At 38.8% G+C, this 15,781-nt stretch overlaps 1 protein-coding gene across 2 annotated transcripts in view; it reads left to right on the top strand.

The window, feature by feature from the left end:
• The first annotated feature begins 3,349 nt into the window (after positions 1 to 3,349).
• The window catches only part of LOC127413333 (ras-related GTP-binding protein A), a 40,146-nt gene continuing 27,714 nt past the window's right edge, over positions 3,350 to 15,781 (top strand). The window contains exons 1-5 of one of the 2 annotated variants that reach the window (XM_051650388.1): positions 3,350 to 3,498; positions 3,977 to 4,065; positions 6,008 to 6,107; positions 11,522 to 11,588; positions 11,887 to 12,109. In XM_051650388.1, the coding sequence (XP_051506348.1) occupies positions 4,039 to 4,065; positions 6,008 to 6,107; positions 11,522 to 11,588; positions 11,887 to 12,109 (417 nt within the window). In that variant the 5' untranslated portion in view covers positions 3,350 to 3,498; positions 3,977 to 4,038. Of the gene's footprint in view, positions 3,499 to 3,743; positions 3,904 to 3,976; positions 4,066 to 6,007; positions 6,108 to 11,521; positions 11,589 to 11,886; positions 12,110 to 15,781 lie in introns of those variants that run through there. The other variant, XM_051650390.1, reaches the window with a different exon arrangement.

Below are 15,781 nucleotides of genomic sequence, written 5' to 3'. Positions count from 1 at the left end.
CATTCATGGCATACCGCACAGCACCTGCGGACATCGCCACCAATGCCCGGCCAGTAAAAATGGGCTATTAGGCGGTTCAGTGTTTTTCTTTCCCCTAGATGACCCACCATGGGATTATAATGAGCCGCCTGGAACACCATTTCCCGACAACTCCGCGGTATTAAGAGCTGGGTTGTATCTTCCTTTGTTTGAGCATCCTGCTTCACTCTATACAACCGCTCATTTATAATTGCGAAATAAGGATATGAAAGTGCGACATTCAGCTGGAGTTGCTGACCATCACTCTCACTTGGTCAAAGACGTGCTTGAGGGTTTCGTCTCGTGACTGCTCCAAAGGGAAATCCCCTTCGGTAAATCCCCTGAGGATGGGAGGGGCTGCAGCCTCCCCCCCTCCCTCACGTCATCCTGATGTGAAGCTGACGAAGACGGCCCCGGCTCCGCCTCCCCTACCAGAGAATCACACATTTCACATATCATCATGGACCCATCCGCGCATATTCCCTTTAATACGTTTCTAAATTCAGGCCAATTAGTCACCAAAATCAAATCAAATCAAATCACTTTTATTGTCACACAACCATATACACAAGAGCAGTAGTGTGTGTAATTCTTGGGTGCAGTTCCGAGCAACATTCATGACAGTGATGAGACATATACCAATTTACAATAAACATCAGATTTACACAACACAATTTAAAATCTAATATACACATAATTACACACAACACAATATACAAATAATAACATACAATGTACTATCAATACACACAATATAGAATACACTTTATACAATAAAAAATAGTATATATAGTATATATAAAATGTACAGTAGGTTGTATTGTACTGTATTGACATTTAGGCTGTCGGTTGATAGTCAGTTGCCAGTGTGTTGTTAAATCAGCAGATGGGTGAGGCGGGAACTAACCGCGGCCTCCACTCTATGTTTTGTTCCCTGGAATTTAATCACAAGGGTCACCACAGTGTAGTTGTGAATATCCCCATGCACACACTTCACCCTCACCATTTTAGCTGTGCCCAAAGCCTCGTGTTGAACCAAGCATTTGTGGATAGTGGTTTGATCAAATACAAAGAAAAACCCACAGGTAACCTCAGGAGAAATATAGGCTGCTCTGGAAAAATACGGTGTGGTTGTTTCAAGGAGCACAATACAACGATACTTGAACAAAAATTAGCTGCATGGTCGAGTTGCCAGAAAGAAGCCTTTACTGCGCCAATGCCACAAAAAAGTCTGGTTACAATATGCCTGACAACACCTTGACATGCCTCACAGTTTCTGGCACACTGTAATTTGGAGTGAAGAGACCAAAATAGAGCTTTATGGTCACAACCATAAGCGCTATGTTTGGAGAGGGGTCAACAAGGCCTATAGTGAAAAGAATACCATCCCCACTGTGAAGCATGGTGGTGGCTCACTGATGTTTTGGGGAGGTGTGAGCTCTAAAGGCATGGGAATCTTGTGAAAATTGATGGCAAGATGAATGCAGCATGTTATCAGAAAATACTGGCAGACAATTTGCATTCTTCTGCACGAAAGCTGCACATGGGACGCTCTTGGACTTTCCAGCATGACAATGACCCTAAGCACAAGGCCAAGTTGACCCTCCAGTGGTTACAGCGGAAAAAGGTGAAGGTTCTGGAGTGGCCGTCACAGTCTCCTGACCTTAATATCATCGAGCCACCCTGGAGGCATTTTGCCAAGACGAATGGGCAGCTATACCACCTGCAAGAATTTGGGGCCTCATAGACAACTATTACAAAAGACTGCACGCTGTCATTGATGCTAAAGGGGGCAATACACAGTATTAAGAACTAAGGGTATGCAGATTTTTGAACAGGGGTCATTTCATTTTTTTCTTTGTTGCCATGTTTTGTTTTATGATTGTGCCATTCTGTTATAACCTACAATTGAATATGAATCCCATAAGAAATAAAAGAAATGTGTTTTGTCTGCTCACTCATGTTTTCTTTAAAAATGGTACATATATTACCAATTCTCCAAGGGTATGCAAACTTTTGAGCACAACTGTATCTGCACCAGAACATGGTTGACATTTCCGGGTTGGCTCATTTGACTCAGACTGGCAAGGAGCCTGTTGATTATCACCCTGGTAACTGCCTAGCAACAAGATGGGATTACCCTAGCAACCAAGTAACAAAACATATATCTCTGCACCAGAAAATTTTAGACACTTCCAGGTTGGCTCATTTGACTTAGGCTGGCAAGGAGCATTTTGAGTATCACCCTGGTAACTCCCTAGCAACCATGGAACAACACCAATATCTTTGCACCAGAACATCCTACTGTCATGGGGGTAGCCTCTTTCAACTTGGGGCAGTTGGTGGGACATTGTGGTGACAAATTTTGCCACAGCAGGCACCACTCACATTTTCTTCAGGAAATGTACCTATCTAGTTCTTCTTCTTCTTCTGTTTCTTCTTCTGCTTCTTCTTCTTCTTCTTCCGTGCACAACTTCGGCACCTAACTCATCCCGCACCGTTTGGCATAGACCCACGAATGAGGTGTCAAATCGACCAGCCTATTGAGGACACCTGTGCTATGACTTTTCTAAGGGGTGGGGGTACGGTGCACCCCTTTTTTTTTCCCATTGACTTAATGTTATTTTAACTTATTTAATTATTGTATGACTCAATAGTTTCCCTAAAGAATAATAAAAAAAAGCTCATAAGGCATTTTTTTTTTGTTGAAAAAATTAAATAAAAATAAATAAATAAATAATAATAATAATTTTGTAAGGAAGATTGATGTATTCATGTTGGAATATGTTAGACGACTAGGGTCTTGTAAACATAATTGCTTGATTGTACTTGCTTTATGACTATGTTCTCCTGATAATATCAAAATAAAAATAAAAACTTCCAGCGGAAAAAAAATAAGTAATTTTGCATACCCGTTTGCACCAACAGCAAAAGAAGAAAGAAAAAAATTCAACAATTATGCTTTCATAGCTTTGCAAAAGAAGATAAAAATATACTGCGCTAGACAACAGCAGTAAGAAGATAAAAACAGGCGAAATGTTTTTTCTTTCCCTCAGCAGCTGTGTTAGATGCCTCATCGCAGCTGTGGTAACTGATATTTTAAAACAAATTCCAGGTACAATGTTATAATTGTACACTAAATATTTTTTTAGTGGAAATATAAAAAAGTTGGCTACATTTACGTTGCTAAAGAAGGCGGAACTTGTCATAACAGGTCTGTTAAAAGGGTCCAATGGCTGATGTCTCTGTTAGGATGACAGCATGTTAGTATCTTATTGGCGGCTGCCAGCAGCAGGTTTCTCCTCTTCGACAGACATGAAAGGCACTTCCTGCTGCCAGCTGAACGCCCTCTCACAACAAGTCATCGCGAGATCGCGTGTTTGTAGTGAGTCATGTGCTCATCATCGCCATTCGCGAACTGTGAGGCAAACATTGATCAGGGTGTTATTTAGATCAGGATTTGATCTGGACTTTATTCAGGTATGTGATTATATCATTATTCTAACTGCATACTAACAGAGACTGAATCTTATGCGCTGCTCTAGTGTGTTTCGGAAAGTCTTTACTTTGATTCAGTCTATCAATCTAGTGTGAACATATGAATTAAAGTTCATATTGACAGAAACAGATCCGGATGTAGATTATTTTTATTCATATTTTGTCATGTCATTACAGTAAGAATGCTCGTGACCGCTGTCAGCTGATCTGCTGTTTTTCCTGCTCGTGTTCCACCCCTTTTTAATGCGTTTTACAGCCATTCTCACCAGAAACACCAATAACTACTCACAAATCAAGACGAATCATGAATCTAAAACACTCAAACATCATAATCTGCCTCGCTTGTTAAATGCAGCAGTATATGGCCCCTCCAGCTTCTTTTAACACGTGAGATGATTGTTTTATTAGTTATTTGTATTTTTATTAGATGTGTTTGTGTTATTAATTTGTGCGTTCTTAGGTTTCTGTTGCAGTTATTGATCATCTGCAGGCTACAGTGATACAGTGAAGTTTAGCAGTGAAATGTCCAGCACTGCCATGAAGAAGAAGGTGTGTTCATCCCACCTCCCACTATGAACTATCTTTAGAAGTGAATAGAAAACGGATTGTCTGTTGTAATGGTGAATAACCAACTTTTATTAAAAACTTGCACAGTTTGGGTGTTCTACATTTGCTTCCTTGCAAAGAGAAAAACATCAATGTGTAGACAGCTGTGTCATAAAATATCTTTCTCAACTTCAGACTTATGCAACATCATCATCATCGTCCCCCTTTCTAATAGGATTGTGTAAAACTATTTTGAAAACCTGTTTAGGATAACGTAGAGCAACATGAATAGTGGATTTATGTAGCACTTCTCTCTAGGATTCAGTGCAGCTATACGATGACATCTGTCCACTAGGGCTGCAACTAATGATTATTTTGATAATCAACTAATCTATTGATTATTAGAACGATTATTCGTCGATTATTACAATGATTAATCATTCGCTCTTAACCGACTATTCATCTTGTGCCTCGACTTAAAAGGTTGTATTAAATGTGAATACAACAGTAAAGAGGACAATATCATCTTTTAAAAATACGTCTAAATGACATTCACTGAATTACAAGGAAAAAATACTTGGATTTTTATTTAATTCATTAAAAAAAAAATCACTGCAAAAATTCCTATAGTTATCTAGTGTTTTTGTCTTGTTTTCCTTTTAAAATGATCTAAAAATCATATAAGATATGATAGAAACATATAAGATAATTAGACTTGCTTTCAGAGAATGTATCTTGAATATAAGTGTATTTTTTCACTTGTTCATATTTCTGCCAGTGCAGTAAAGACAAAATATACTTGTATTCAATATATATTCTATATTGAAAGCAAGTATAAATACCTTATATGTTGCTTCTCAGGTAAATGTATCTTGTTTTAAGGATTTTTTGATATTTTAAAATATTAAATATATATTAAATATTATATTCAACATTCTTTAAAAAAAAAAAAAAATCTTCTGCAGTATAGCTCCTAAAATAAATGTACGTAAGGAGTTTTAGATAGTTATTTTGGAAAACAAACCTCTGTAGCACCAAAAAACCTCTGTAGCAAACAAAAAATTTTTTTTTTTTTTTTTTGCATTGTAAGCTAAGACTACACTCTCTCACCTTTCTGTTCACTTCAATCCATCTTTAACTCACTAAAAAACAAACTCTCACTTCTTAACAGAGCGGCGTATCGTGGATTTTCTTCACGATAAGATACACACCGTGACACATACAGTATATTATGATTCACTACGTTGCAAGCCATCACGTTAAAATCTAAATGCAGCAAACGCACACGAAGGACGAGTGTCTCCACACGAGAGGGTTTATCAGCTGGTAGAAGTTTGAAACTCTCTCTCTCTGTTTTTCATACGACTCATATAAGTGGATTTGACCACACAGAGAAATGCCAGTTTCGGTGCTTATTTAGAAAACCCGCATCCTTATTATTTGAACTTTAATAAAAGATGCATTAAACATAATGCTGTGCTATTTCATTTTTAGATGTCTGACAGGCATGTTTGACTCAAGCAGAATGCCAGGTCCGGCTTTGCTTTATTTCACGTCAGGATGACACTGTTTCTATATTTACTTATTTTGTTTTTTTGTAGTATAATTCCCTCATTCTTGCGATCTAAATCACCTTATGCTGTTTGGAAAGTTTGGAGTGCCTCTGGACTATGAGCTGTGTCTTCTTCCTCTCCTCAATCAGGCACAAGCTGCAGTGCTGCTCTTGTGTGCAGTCATTAGAATTTCATATGATCTCGTGTTCCGTTTAATGAGCTCAATGGCTATTCGACAACGAAAAGTTTTGTCAGATTTTTTATTGTCGATGTTGTTGATAACCTTGACTAATCGTTTCAGTCTTACTGTCCACAGTGCGACCTTATATCGTAGTTTTCTCCTTCCTTTGTAAAGACATTTCATTTGTGACTGGTATTAGCTGTGTTTGCAGGTGTTGTTGATGGGAAAGAGTGGATCAGGAAAGACCAGTATGAGGTCCATCATCTTCGCCAACTACATCGCCAGAGACACTCGGCGCCTCGGCGCCACAAGTAAGATATGTTAAAGCAATAATACTCATCATTTACTCACCTTCATGTAATTCCAAATCCATATATCACGGCAAGTTGTGGCAGGCTTAATTTTAGTGACACCAAACAGCACTGGTTCTCACATGTGTTGTAACCAATTGCTATGCTTCAAATTTGAATATGCAGCAGTACAAATGATATTTTAGAGCTATGGCAGAGAAGTAGATTTTCAGAGAGCTACAGTGGAGAGCTAGTTTTTCAGAGAATACAGCTTTAATTTTGGTTTCTCACACAAAGCTGGCTAGCTGTGTATTATGTGTATTTTATGTGTACAAGTGTGTATTATGTCTTTAGAAGCCTTGGAATATAGCATAGCACACAAGTCATATGGACTACTTAAAAAAAAAAAAATTTAGTTTCATGAGGTCAATTCCAGCATTATGGATATGATGTGCTGGTAAAATGCAAAATGTAACTTAACACAAGGTACTAATTGCAAGTACTGTATATTCATGCACCCCTGCAGGTAGAGTCCAGACATCAGAAAATGTTCAGTCTACACTGAGGGTTGCACAGACTAGTCAACTACAACTAATGAAGTTGACACTGTCAGCCTGAAGTCGACTAGTCACTGACCACGTGATTTATAAAACAAGCCTCTGGGAATACAGCAGGTGTGAAGCCCAGTGGCTCAGCACTGACTCAAATATAGTGGCTCAAATATAGTCAAGTCAAATCTTTTTTTATTTGTAGTGCTTTTCACAACACACATAGTTTCAAAGCAGCTTTACAGAAAATCATGCATTAACAGAAAATTAAACTTTACTATCTGTGAAGTCTTAGAGTCATCATTGTGTAGTTTGATTAAATATGATTGTAAATTGTGTATAAAAATAAATAATTAAATCATAATTGTATTTAGAACCCCAGTGAGCAAGCCGAAGGCGACTGTGGCAAGGAACACAAAACTCCATAAGATGTTGGTTAATGGAGAAAAAAATAACCTTGGGAGAAACCAGGCTCACTGTGGGGGCCAGTTTCCCTCAGGCTAAACAGCATGAATATAATGCCAATTAGGGCAGGACGATATGTCTTAAATTATATCTCAATATTTTTCAGCCCTGAAGGATCGTGAAATTAATCTACTGATGTGCTTTTTATTAAACATAATGGCCAAATTAAAGCACATTAAAATCATCGCAATATTGACGATATTGGTCAATTTTATATCGTCAGCAAAATTATCTCGATTATGTCATTAATATTCTATATATCGCCCAGCCCTAATGCCAATATTAGTTAATTGTGCAGTGCAAGTCATGGTTTAAAATTAGTAAACGAAGTAAATTTTGTTAAGGGCCAGTGTTTAAACAAAGATTTTGTATGAACTGTAAGATTAATGACTAATGTCTTTAAAGTTCATCCTGGATTGCATAGATACATTGTCCTTTGTTAGTTGGCTGATGAAGGCTTTTCTTGGCAATTAATTGATAGACTATGTATTCCATTTTAAGAGTGTAGTCCATCATTAGACCAAGTTGATGCAGGCAGAGATCAGTGAGGTGCATCGCAGTTCAACCGGCAGGTCATTTCGGTGAGGTCTATCTTAAGTCCAAGGTTCAGGCAGTGGCATATGAAGTATTCCATGTCTTATGGTTGGAGTTGGCATCAGTTCATCCCCTGAAGTCCATCATAATAGACTGAAGTGATGTCTGGCTGGCACCAGCTGCATTTAGTCGTCATCACTCAGAGACACGTAGCAGTGGAGTCTGACACCAAGCAGGAACAGAGCTGGATCTGGCCGGGTTGAGAATATGAATTTAAATATGAAGCCCGAGGTTGAGACAGGGAAACAAATAGAATAATATTAGTGTAAATACCATTAAATATTTTGATCATGATAAATGTTTCTGGTTCTGGCAGACCTAACTAAAGCAGCCTAATTGTGTTGGATAAATTAGGTGTATGCCTGGCTAAATAGATGAGTCTTTAGTCTAGACTTAAACTGAGTGAGTGTGTCTGTGTCCCGAACAGAGTTAGGGAGACTTCCATAGTTTAGGAGCCAAATAGGAAAAGGATCTTCCTCCTTTTGTGAATTTTGATATTCTAAGAACTATTAACAGGCTAGAATTTTGCAATTGGAATGAACGTGATGGAATATAGTGTGGTATAAGGTCACTTAAGTACTGCAGAGCTAGACCATTCAAAGCTTTGTACAACATTTTGACAACATTTTAAATTAATATTAAATTTCACAGGTAGCTAATGTAACGATGATAAAATGGTGCTAATGTGATCATATTTCTTGGTTTTAGTCAGCACTCTGGCTGCATTTTGAACCAGTTGAAGTATATTTACTGAACTTGCTGGACATCCTCCCAATAATTCATTACAGTAATCTAGTCTTGAATGCATGAATTAGTCTTCCGGCATCAGCAACAGAGAGCATTTAAAATTGGTCTATAATTAGCCAATTCTCCAGGATCAAACTGTGGCTTCTTAACAAGCAGTTTGATAACTGCCTTTTTAAAGTTTCTTGGGACATGTCCTAACGATAGAAGAAGTTCTGAAATTACAGGGAATACCTATTTTAAGAGCTTAGTTGGTATTGGATGTAACATACATGTTGTGGCTTTTGATTTTTCTACATTTTAGTAGCCCTTCATGACCTATGCCAGCGAAGTATTGAAGTTGCTCATGAGGAGAATTGTGAGATGCTGTTTTCTGAGGTACTGTGAAAGACTTGTGCATAATTCCAATTTTATTTTTGATGATCAAAATTGTATCAGTAGAGTAATTCATTAAGTCATTACTATTGTGCTGCGATGGAATATCTGGTTCAGTCAAGGCTTTATTCCTAACCAATTCAGCCACAGTACTGAATAATCACTAGGATTGTTGTGGTTATTTTCTGTGAGTTTGCTAAAATATGCTGACCTGGCAGCTTTTAGTGTCTGTCTGTGACTACAGACAATATTCTTCCATGCTCTGCGAAATACCTCTAATTTTGTATTCTTCCACTTGCGCTCCATTTTCCGAGCTGCTCTCTTGAGAGCATGATTGTGATCATTGTACCATGGTGTGGGGCTTTTTAATCTTGATTTTTCTTTAAATCGAAGGGGGTGACACTATCAAGAGTGCTAGACATTTTCTGTTATTACTTCAAGTTCTTCTAGACTTTTTGGCTTACTGAGTATATGAGATAATTCTGGAAGATTGTTAGGGAAGCTATCTTTAGTGGTCGAAAGAATAGTTCTGCCTGAATGATAACGTGGTGTAGATTGAGTAATGATCTGAGATGTCATCGCTCTATGGCAGAATTTCTATAGTATCAACATCAATACTATATGACAGAATTAAATCTAGCGTATGATTATGGCGATGAGTTGGTCCTGTCACATTTTGTCTGACTCCAAGAGAGTTGAGAATATCGATAAATGCTAATCCCAATGTGTCTTTTTCATTATCTATGTGAATGTTGAAGTCACCAACAATTAAAGTTCTGTCCACAGTAACTACTAGATCTGATAGAAAATTAGCAAATTTACCAATGAAAAAGGTGTTCTAAATACTGTAGCAAGGGCAAAAGATGACAGAGACTTTTTATTTGTATCTGACGGTCACATTAAGCATTGTTAGTTCAAAAAACTTAAACTTATATCCTGTCCTCTAACACCAAAAACTTCATTGAAATTTGCAGCTACACCTCCTCCTCAACCCTTCAGACAAGGCTCATGTTTATAACAATAACCTGGGGGAGTAGGTTAATTTAAACTAAGGTTTCAGTCAAACAGACAGTATCCAAAATATGATCTGTTGGGTGGACCTAATGACTATAATTATGAAAGTTGTCCAGCTTGATGACTATTTACAAGCCAATTTTGGAGACTGTAGGTGAAAATAGGGGTGCTACAGAGGCTGTCTTACCCATTTTAGAGGGGGCGCTACAGAGCCCCCCCATAAACCCATGCATGAACTTTTGCCTAGTCCTAATGGATGCAAACTCTGTGTGTGCAAAATTTCATGAAATTTTCATGTGCCTCGACACCCAAATATAGGAAGAAAGGAATAACAAATAATGTGTTGCCTTGGCAACAGTATTTAAGATATAAAATATTCCTTTACAATTTTACATCAGCAGTGTCTTGACATTGTTAAATGATTTTGAAGCAATTTCAAAAATTTTTTTTCATTTTCATCAAAATCACAGAATGCCCACAGAAGATATAAGAAATTAGCTGTTTCCCATTTTTTTGCCATAAATTTGTTGCTTCACCATGGCGACACCATTCAAAATATAAAAAATCTGTTTGCAATTTAGCATCTACAATGTCTTCGCATGATGTTGCGCAAATTTGGTGCCAGTCACATGAATCCCCCTAGGAGGAGTATTTAAAAGTTCAGAGCTTGCGATTTTCAGAAAATCCAAAATGGCAGACTTCTGTTGGTTGGAGCTAATGACTATAATTATATATGTTGTCCAGCTTGGTGAGAACTATATACAGTATACACCAAGTTTGGTGACTGTAGGTGAAAATGGGGGTGCTACAGAGGCATCTTATACGCCCATTTTAAAGGGGGCACTACAGAGCCCCCCTGTAACTTTTGCCCAGCCCTAATGGCTTACGACTCTTATGTGTATGCAAAATTTCATGACATTTTAAGCATGCCAAGGGCCTCAAAAACACACAAATATAGGAAGAAAGGAAAAATAACAATTAATCATGTGTTGCCATGGCAACACTATTGAAGATATAAAAAATATCCCTTGACAGTTTTACATCAGCAGTGTCTTGACATTATTCTAAATTATTCTAAAGAATTTTGAAGCAGTTCATTTAAACATAAAAGGGCTATTTCAAAGTCTGTTAAAAGTGCTATACTTTCTGCTGCCGGTTGGTGGTACTATGACCGTGACCCATAATAGCTGCATCCATTTGATCAGCCCCCATTACCAAACATACAGCTGAATTTTCATCAAAATCACACAGTACACAGAGAAGATAAAAGGCACTTCCTGTTTCCCATTTTTTCACTATGAAGTGATTGCTTCACCATGGCGACACCATTTTAAAATATCAAAAATCAGTTTGCAATTTAGCATCTACAATGACTTGGCATGATGTTGCACAAATTTGGCCTTTTGCCCAGTCCTAAACTCTGATGTGTGTGCAAAATTTCATGACATTTTAAGCATGCCAAGTGCCTCAAAAACACCCAAATATAGGAAGAAAGGAATAACAACAATTAATGTGTTGCCATGTGACCTATAATATTAGGCAGGTGGTTTTAATGCTGTGGCTGATCTGTGTAAATAAATTAGATTCATACATTGAAAACCCCATATCAGTCAACCACTAGTCTTTTTATAATTCAGCAAAATGTTAAAATCGACCATTTCTTAAAACTTTTTTTTTTTTTTTTTTGTATTTTAGTTGATGTGGAACACTCTCATGTGCGATTCCTGGGTAATCTGGTGCTGAATCTGTGGGACTGCGGCGGGTGAGTTTCATCGTGTGTAGCCCATTGCAGCCAGGAAGGTTCCATGATTTGTGTCTGTCAGGTTGACAAAACCCATACCTTTTTGAGCCTGTAAGTCTGATTAGCCTGTCAGGTACAAACGGGACACTTTTTGTACACTGGTCCTTTTAGATGGGTACTCTTCTGTAAGGATATGCTTTTTTAAATGTCTTTGCTCACAAAATTCAAATCTTTTATTTTTGCTTCATCTTAAAGCAATAGTTGAAACTTGGTTTCTTTTAATTAGCTTTCCCTTTACATGTAACTTGTGTTTGCACAGTCAGGACACTTTCATGGAAAACTACTTCACGAGTCAGAGAGACAACATCTTCCGCAATGTGGAAGTGTTGATTTACGTGTTTGACGTGGAGAGTCGAGAGCTGGAGAAGGACATGCATTACTACCAGTCGTGTCTGGAAGCAATTCTGCAGAACTCACCCGATGCCAAGATATTCTGCCTGGTGCACAAGATGGATTTGGTACAGGAGGATCAGAGAGACCTGGTGAGAAACAGGCTTGAATTTCCTTTCATGAAGTCTTTCTTTAAGCCTTAATGGGTTACTCTCACAAAACATGTCAGGAACATTACCAGGGGCCAGTTGCATAAACACAGCCATTAACTTAATGGAATAGTTCACCCAAAAATGAAAATTATCTAATTATTTACTCACCCTCATGCCATCCCAGATGTGTATGACTTTCTTTCTTCTGCTGAACACAAACAAAGATTTTTAGAAGAATATTTCAGCTCTGTGGGTCCATACAATGCAAGTGAATGGGTACCAACATTTTGAAGCTTCAAAAGTACATAAGGCAGCATAAAGGCAGTCCCATATGACTTCAGTGGTTAAATCCATATCTTCAGATGCAATATGAAAGGTGTGGGTGAGAAAAAGATCAATATTAAAGTCCTTTTTACTAAAACTCTCCACTTTCATTTTCACATTGTTGTTGTTTTGTTTTTGGAGGTTCACATTCTTCATGCATATTGCCACCTACTAGGCAGGAAGGAGAATTTATGGTAAAAACGGACTTAAATATCGACTTTTTTTAAACAAGCCGTCGTGTTATCCTGTTTATGATTTGACACACATCGAAAAGACGCGATTTGCACCATCTAGACAGAACAGCCTCCCCAAATGCACTTGAAATACACAGCTGCCTCATGTTTGAAGCGTGGCCAGTCAACAAACATGATTGCTTCGGTGCGATTATGTAGTGGACTGTGGCCCATTCTGACGTGTGATTTCCATCTTATGTCCAATATCCTATACACAGAGAAGAAGTGATGGAATGGCCAATCCAAATGGCCCTAAAACCATGCACCACCCCGAATGCATATATACTGTCAGTGTAAATGTTAAAGGACATACCAGCCGCGTGTTTGCAGGCTTCAGTTAAAGCTATCAGTCCCGCTGCTTGTGCGGATGGGTGTCTGGGTAAGGAGTGTGCAATGATAGTATCAAATGCAGTAACTACAGTGAACCCAGCCCTAGTTTTTTTCCGTGATAGGGTTCCTTGAGGCAGAACCATCAACAAACAGTTCCAACTCATCATTGGAGAGTGGTGTATCCTTGAGGTCAGGCCTGGGGTAGCAAATGGCTGTTATTGAAGCATCACAGTCATGTGGATCTCCATCATCTGCTGTGGGTAAAAGAGTAGCAGGGTTAAGAACTGTACATCTTTTAACATTAATGTTTAGCATTTCCAATAATACAGCATTATATCTTAACCATCATGCCGCAGACAGGTAAGCTGTTTTTTGTTCTAACAGTATGATTGATACTGCATGTGGGACCAATAAGGTTAAATGTTGATAACCCACCATATCTCTGGAAGCGAGCACTGCTTTTTCTGCAGCAGCAATAGCTCTAAGGCATTTGGGCAGCCCAGCTGCCACTGTGTCTAATTTAGATGAGAAATAAGCTACTGGCCTTAATTTTCCCCCATGGTCTTGTGACAGACCAGAAGTCGTGTAACCTCCTTTTTCGTCCACAGTCTGAACATTATGCTTAGTCATGTCAGGTAGTCCCAATGTGGGTGCAGATTGTAAAGCCACCTTTAGAGAAGAGAAGGCTTCATGTCCGAATTCAGTCCAAACTACTTCGTCATGTGAGGTCAATCCTTTAATATATATAATTACAGACAGTGGAGCCTCTATTTCTGCATAATTAGGGATCCACTGCCTGCAAAATGAAATCATTCCTAAAAAAACTCATAACTTGTTTTTTGGTGATAGGCTGTGGAATGTTTGTATGGCCACAATTCTTTTGGGCGAGAGGGACTTACCCTCAGCTGTGATCACATGGCCCAGGAATGTAACTTGAGGCCTTACACACTGCAATTTTGTTTTGCTTGCTTTGTGGCCATTCTTAGCCAAGTGTTTCAAACGGGTCAGAGTGTCAGCTTTGCATGCAGTGGTGGCTCAGCGGTTAAGGCTCTGGGTTACTGATCAGAAGGTCAGGGGTTCAAGCCCCAGTACTGCCAAGATGCCACTGTTGGTCCCTTGAGCAAGGCCCTTGACCCTATCTGCTCCAGGAGCGCTGTATCATGGCTGACCCTGCACTCTGACCCCAGCCTAGCTGGGATATGTGAAAAAGAAGAATTTCACTGTATATGTGCAAATGTATAATGTGTGATAAATAAAGAAAATTAAATTAAAATTAAATTAAAATTAATAAAAGCAGTGCACTATTTTTTGAGGCCCTTTCAGGGCTGCATTGTAAATTGCAGGGCTTTCGCATTAACCCTGTGCCAATCTTGTCCAGGTGTATGTTTTCCACTCGAAAGAAAACGCAAACCAATATTGTGAGTCTTTATCAACTGGTATGCTAAAGAAATCATTAGACAGGTCGATAACAGAGAACCACTTGCTATTTGATGGAACCTGGGACAGAATGGTGTGTGGGTTGGGCACATTTATGGCACGCGCATGTACGGCTGCATTCAGAGCTTATAAATCTTGAACAAATCTCCATTCTACTGGCTGGCCAGCATCTCTTATTTTCTTAACTGGAAAATTTGGAGTACGCACCGGTGATGTTTGGCATGGCACAATTATACCTGATTTTAATAATGAATCAAATACTGGTGGAATGCCTTCCAGTTTTGATTGGATATTGTGCCCTGCATGCCTAAGAGAGGATTCAGGAGTGATCACAACCGTTTCAGCGCATTTCATTAATCCCACATCATATTTACTTTGGGCCCAAAGAGAACTTGGTATTTCAGCCAGCTCAGGAGGGTCTTCACCAGACATGTGGTTGACCATTAAACATGTCTCCTCAACAGTCTGAACAGTTCTGTCTACAGTTATGCCTAAGGGCATCTGTAATCTGTGAGTAGCATGCTTAACATTGTATTGAACCCCTTATGTCTTGCCAATCTGTTTCAAATACACAATTATTTCTGGTCAGTACTACCCCTTCTTCAATAGCCTTTAACATAATGCCAGGAGTACACATTAAATCGCGTCCCAACAAATTTATTGGACAGCATTTTGACAGTAAGAACGAATGTTTTATGATGCCCTTCAGATCATCTTTGATTGAATGTCAATGTGATGGTAGGCATAATTTTATAGGCTGAATTGGAAAGCATTGCATACATTGTTTGTGTGTGTTATACTCTGACTCACGTGTCCTTGGTTTACAATCCCCTGTCCTCAACCCCCCAGGGAGTCAGTCCTCCTTTTGATTTATAGGTGGCTGTGGTCACTCCTTAATGTCCTTTCTAATCTCTGGACAGTCTCTGATCCAGTGGTCTGTTGCCCCACAGTTGAAGTAGCCTTTTTTTTTTCTCCTTGGTTTCTTCCTCTGCCCTGCCCAGGACCTCTCTGGCTCTGTGCCTTGTATGCTTGCAGCTGTGCCATTTGCAGTCTGTCAGTAGTTGCTTTCTCTTTCAGTTGTATTTTCTCATTCAACAGTTTTTTCAGTATGCACAGCTTGATTTTCTATGTCCTGCAACCTTCCCATTTCACAGTTTACACAATGATTTTTCACATGTTCTCTTATGTCAGATCTCAGTCCTTCGAGGAAATGGTCGTGCAAATACGCTTCCCAGGGCGACATGGTATTGGTGTCCGGTGGTTTATCGATATCACAGTTTGCAGTGTGCACCTCAGGTGGAATTCTGTTCAACAGTCCAGTCACCGCCTGCACATGCATGCTGGTATC

Source organism: Myxocyprinus asiaticus, chromosome 22 (genome assembly GCF_019703515.2).
Source record: "Myxocyprinus asiaticus isolate MX2 ecotype Aquarium Trade chromosome 22, UBuf_Myxa_2, whole genome shotgun sequence".
NCBI classification, from domain to species: Eukaryota; Metazoa; Chordata; class Actinopteri; order Cypriniformes; family Catostomidae; genus Myxocyprinus; species Myxocyprinus asiaticus.
Note: the sequence above shows the minus strand (reverse complement) of the source record. Positions and strands in the feature narration are given on the sequence as shown.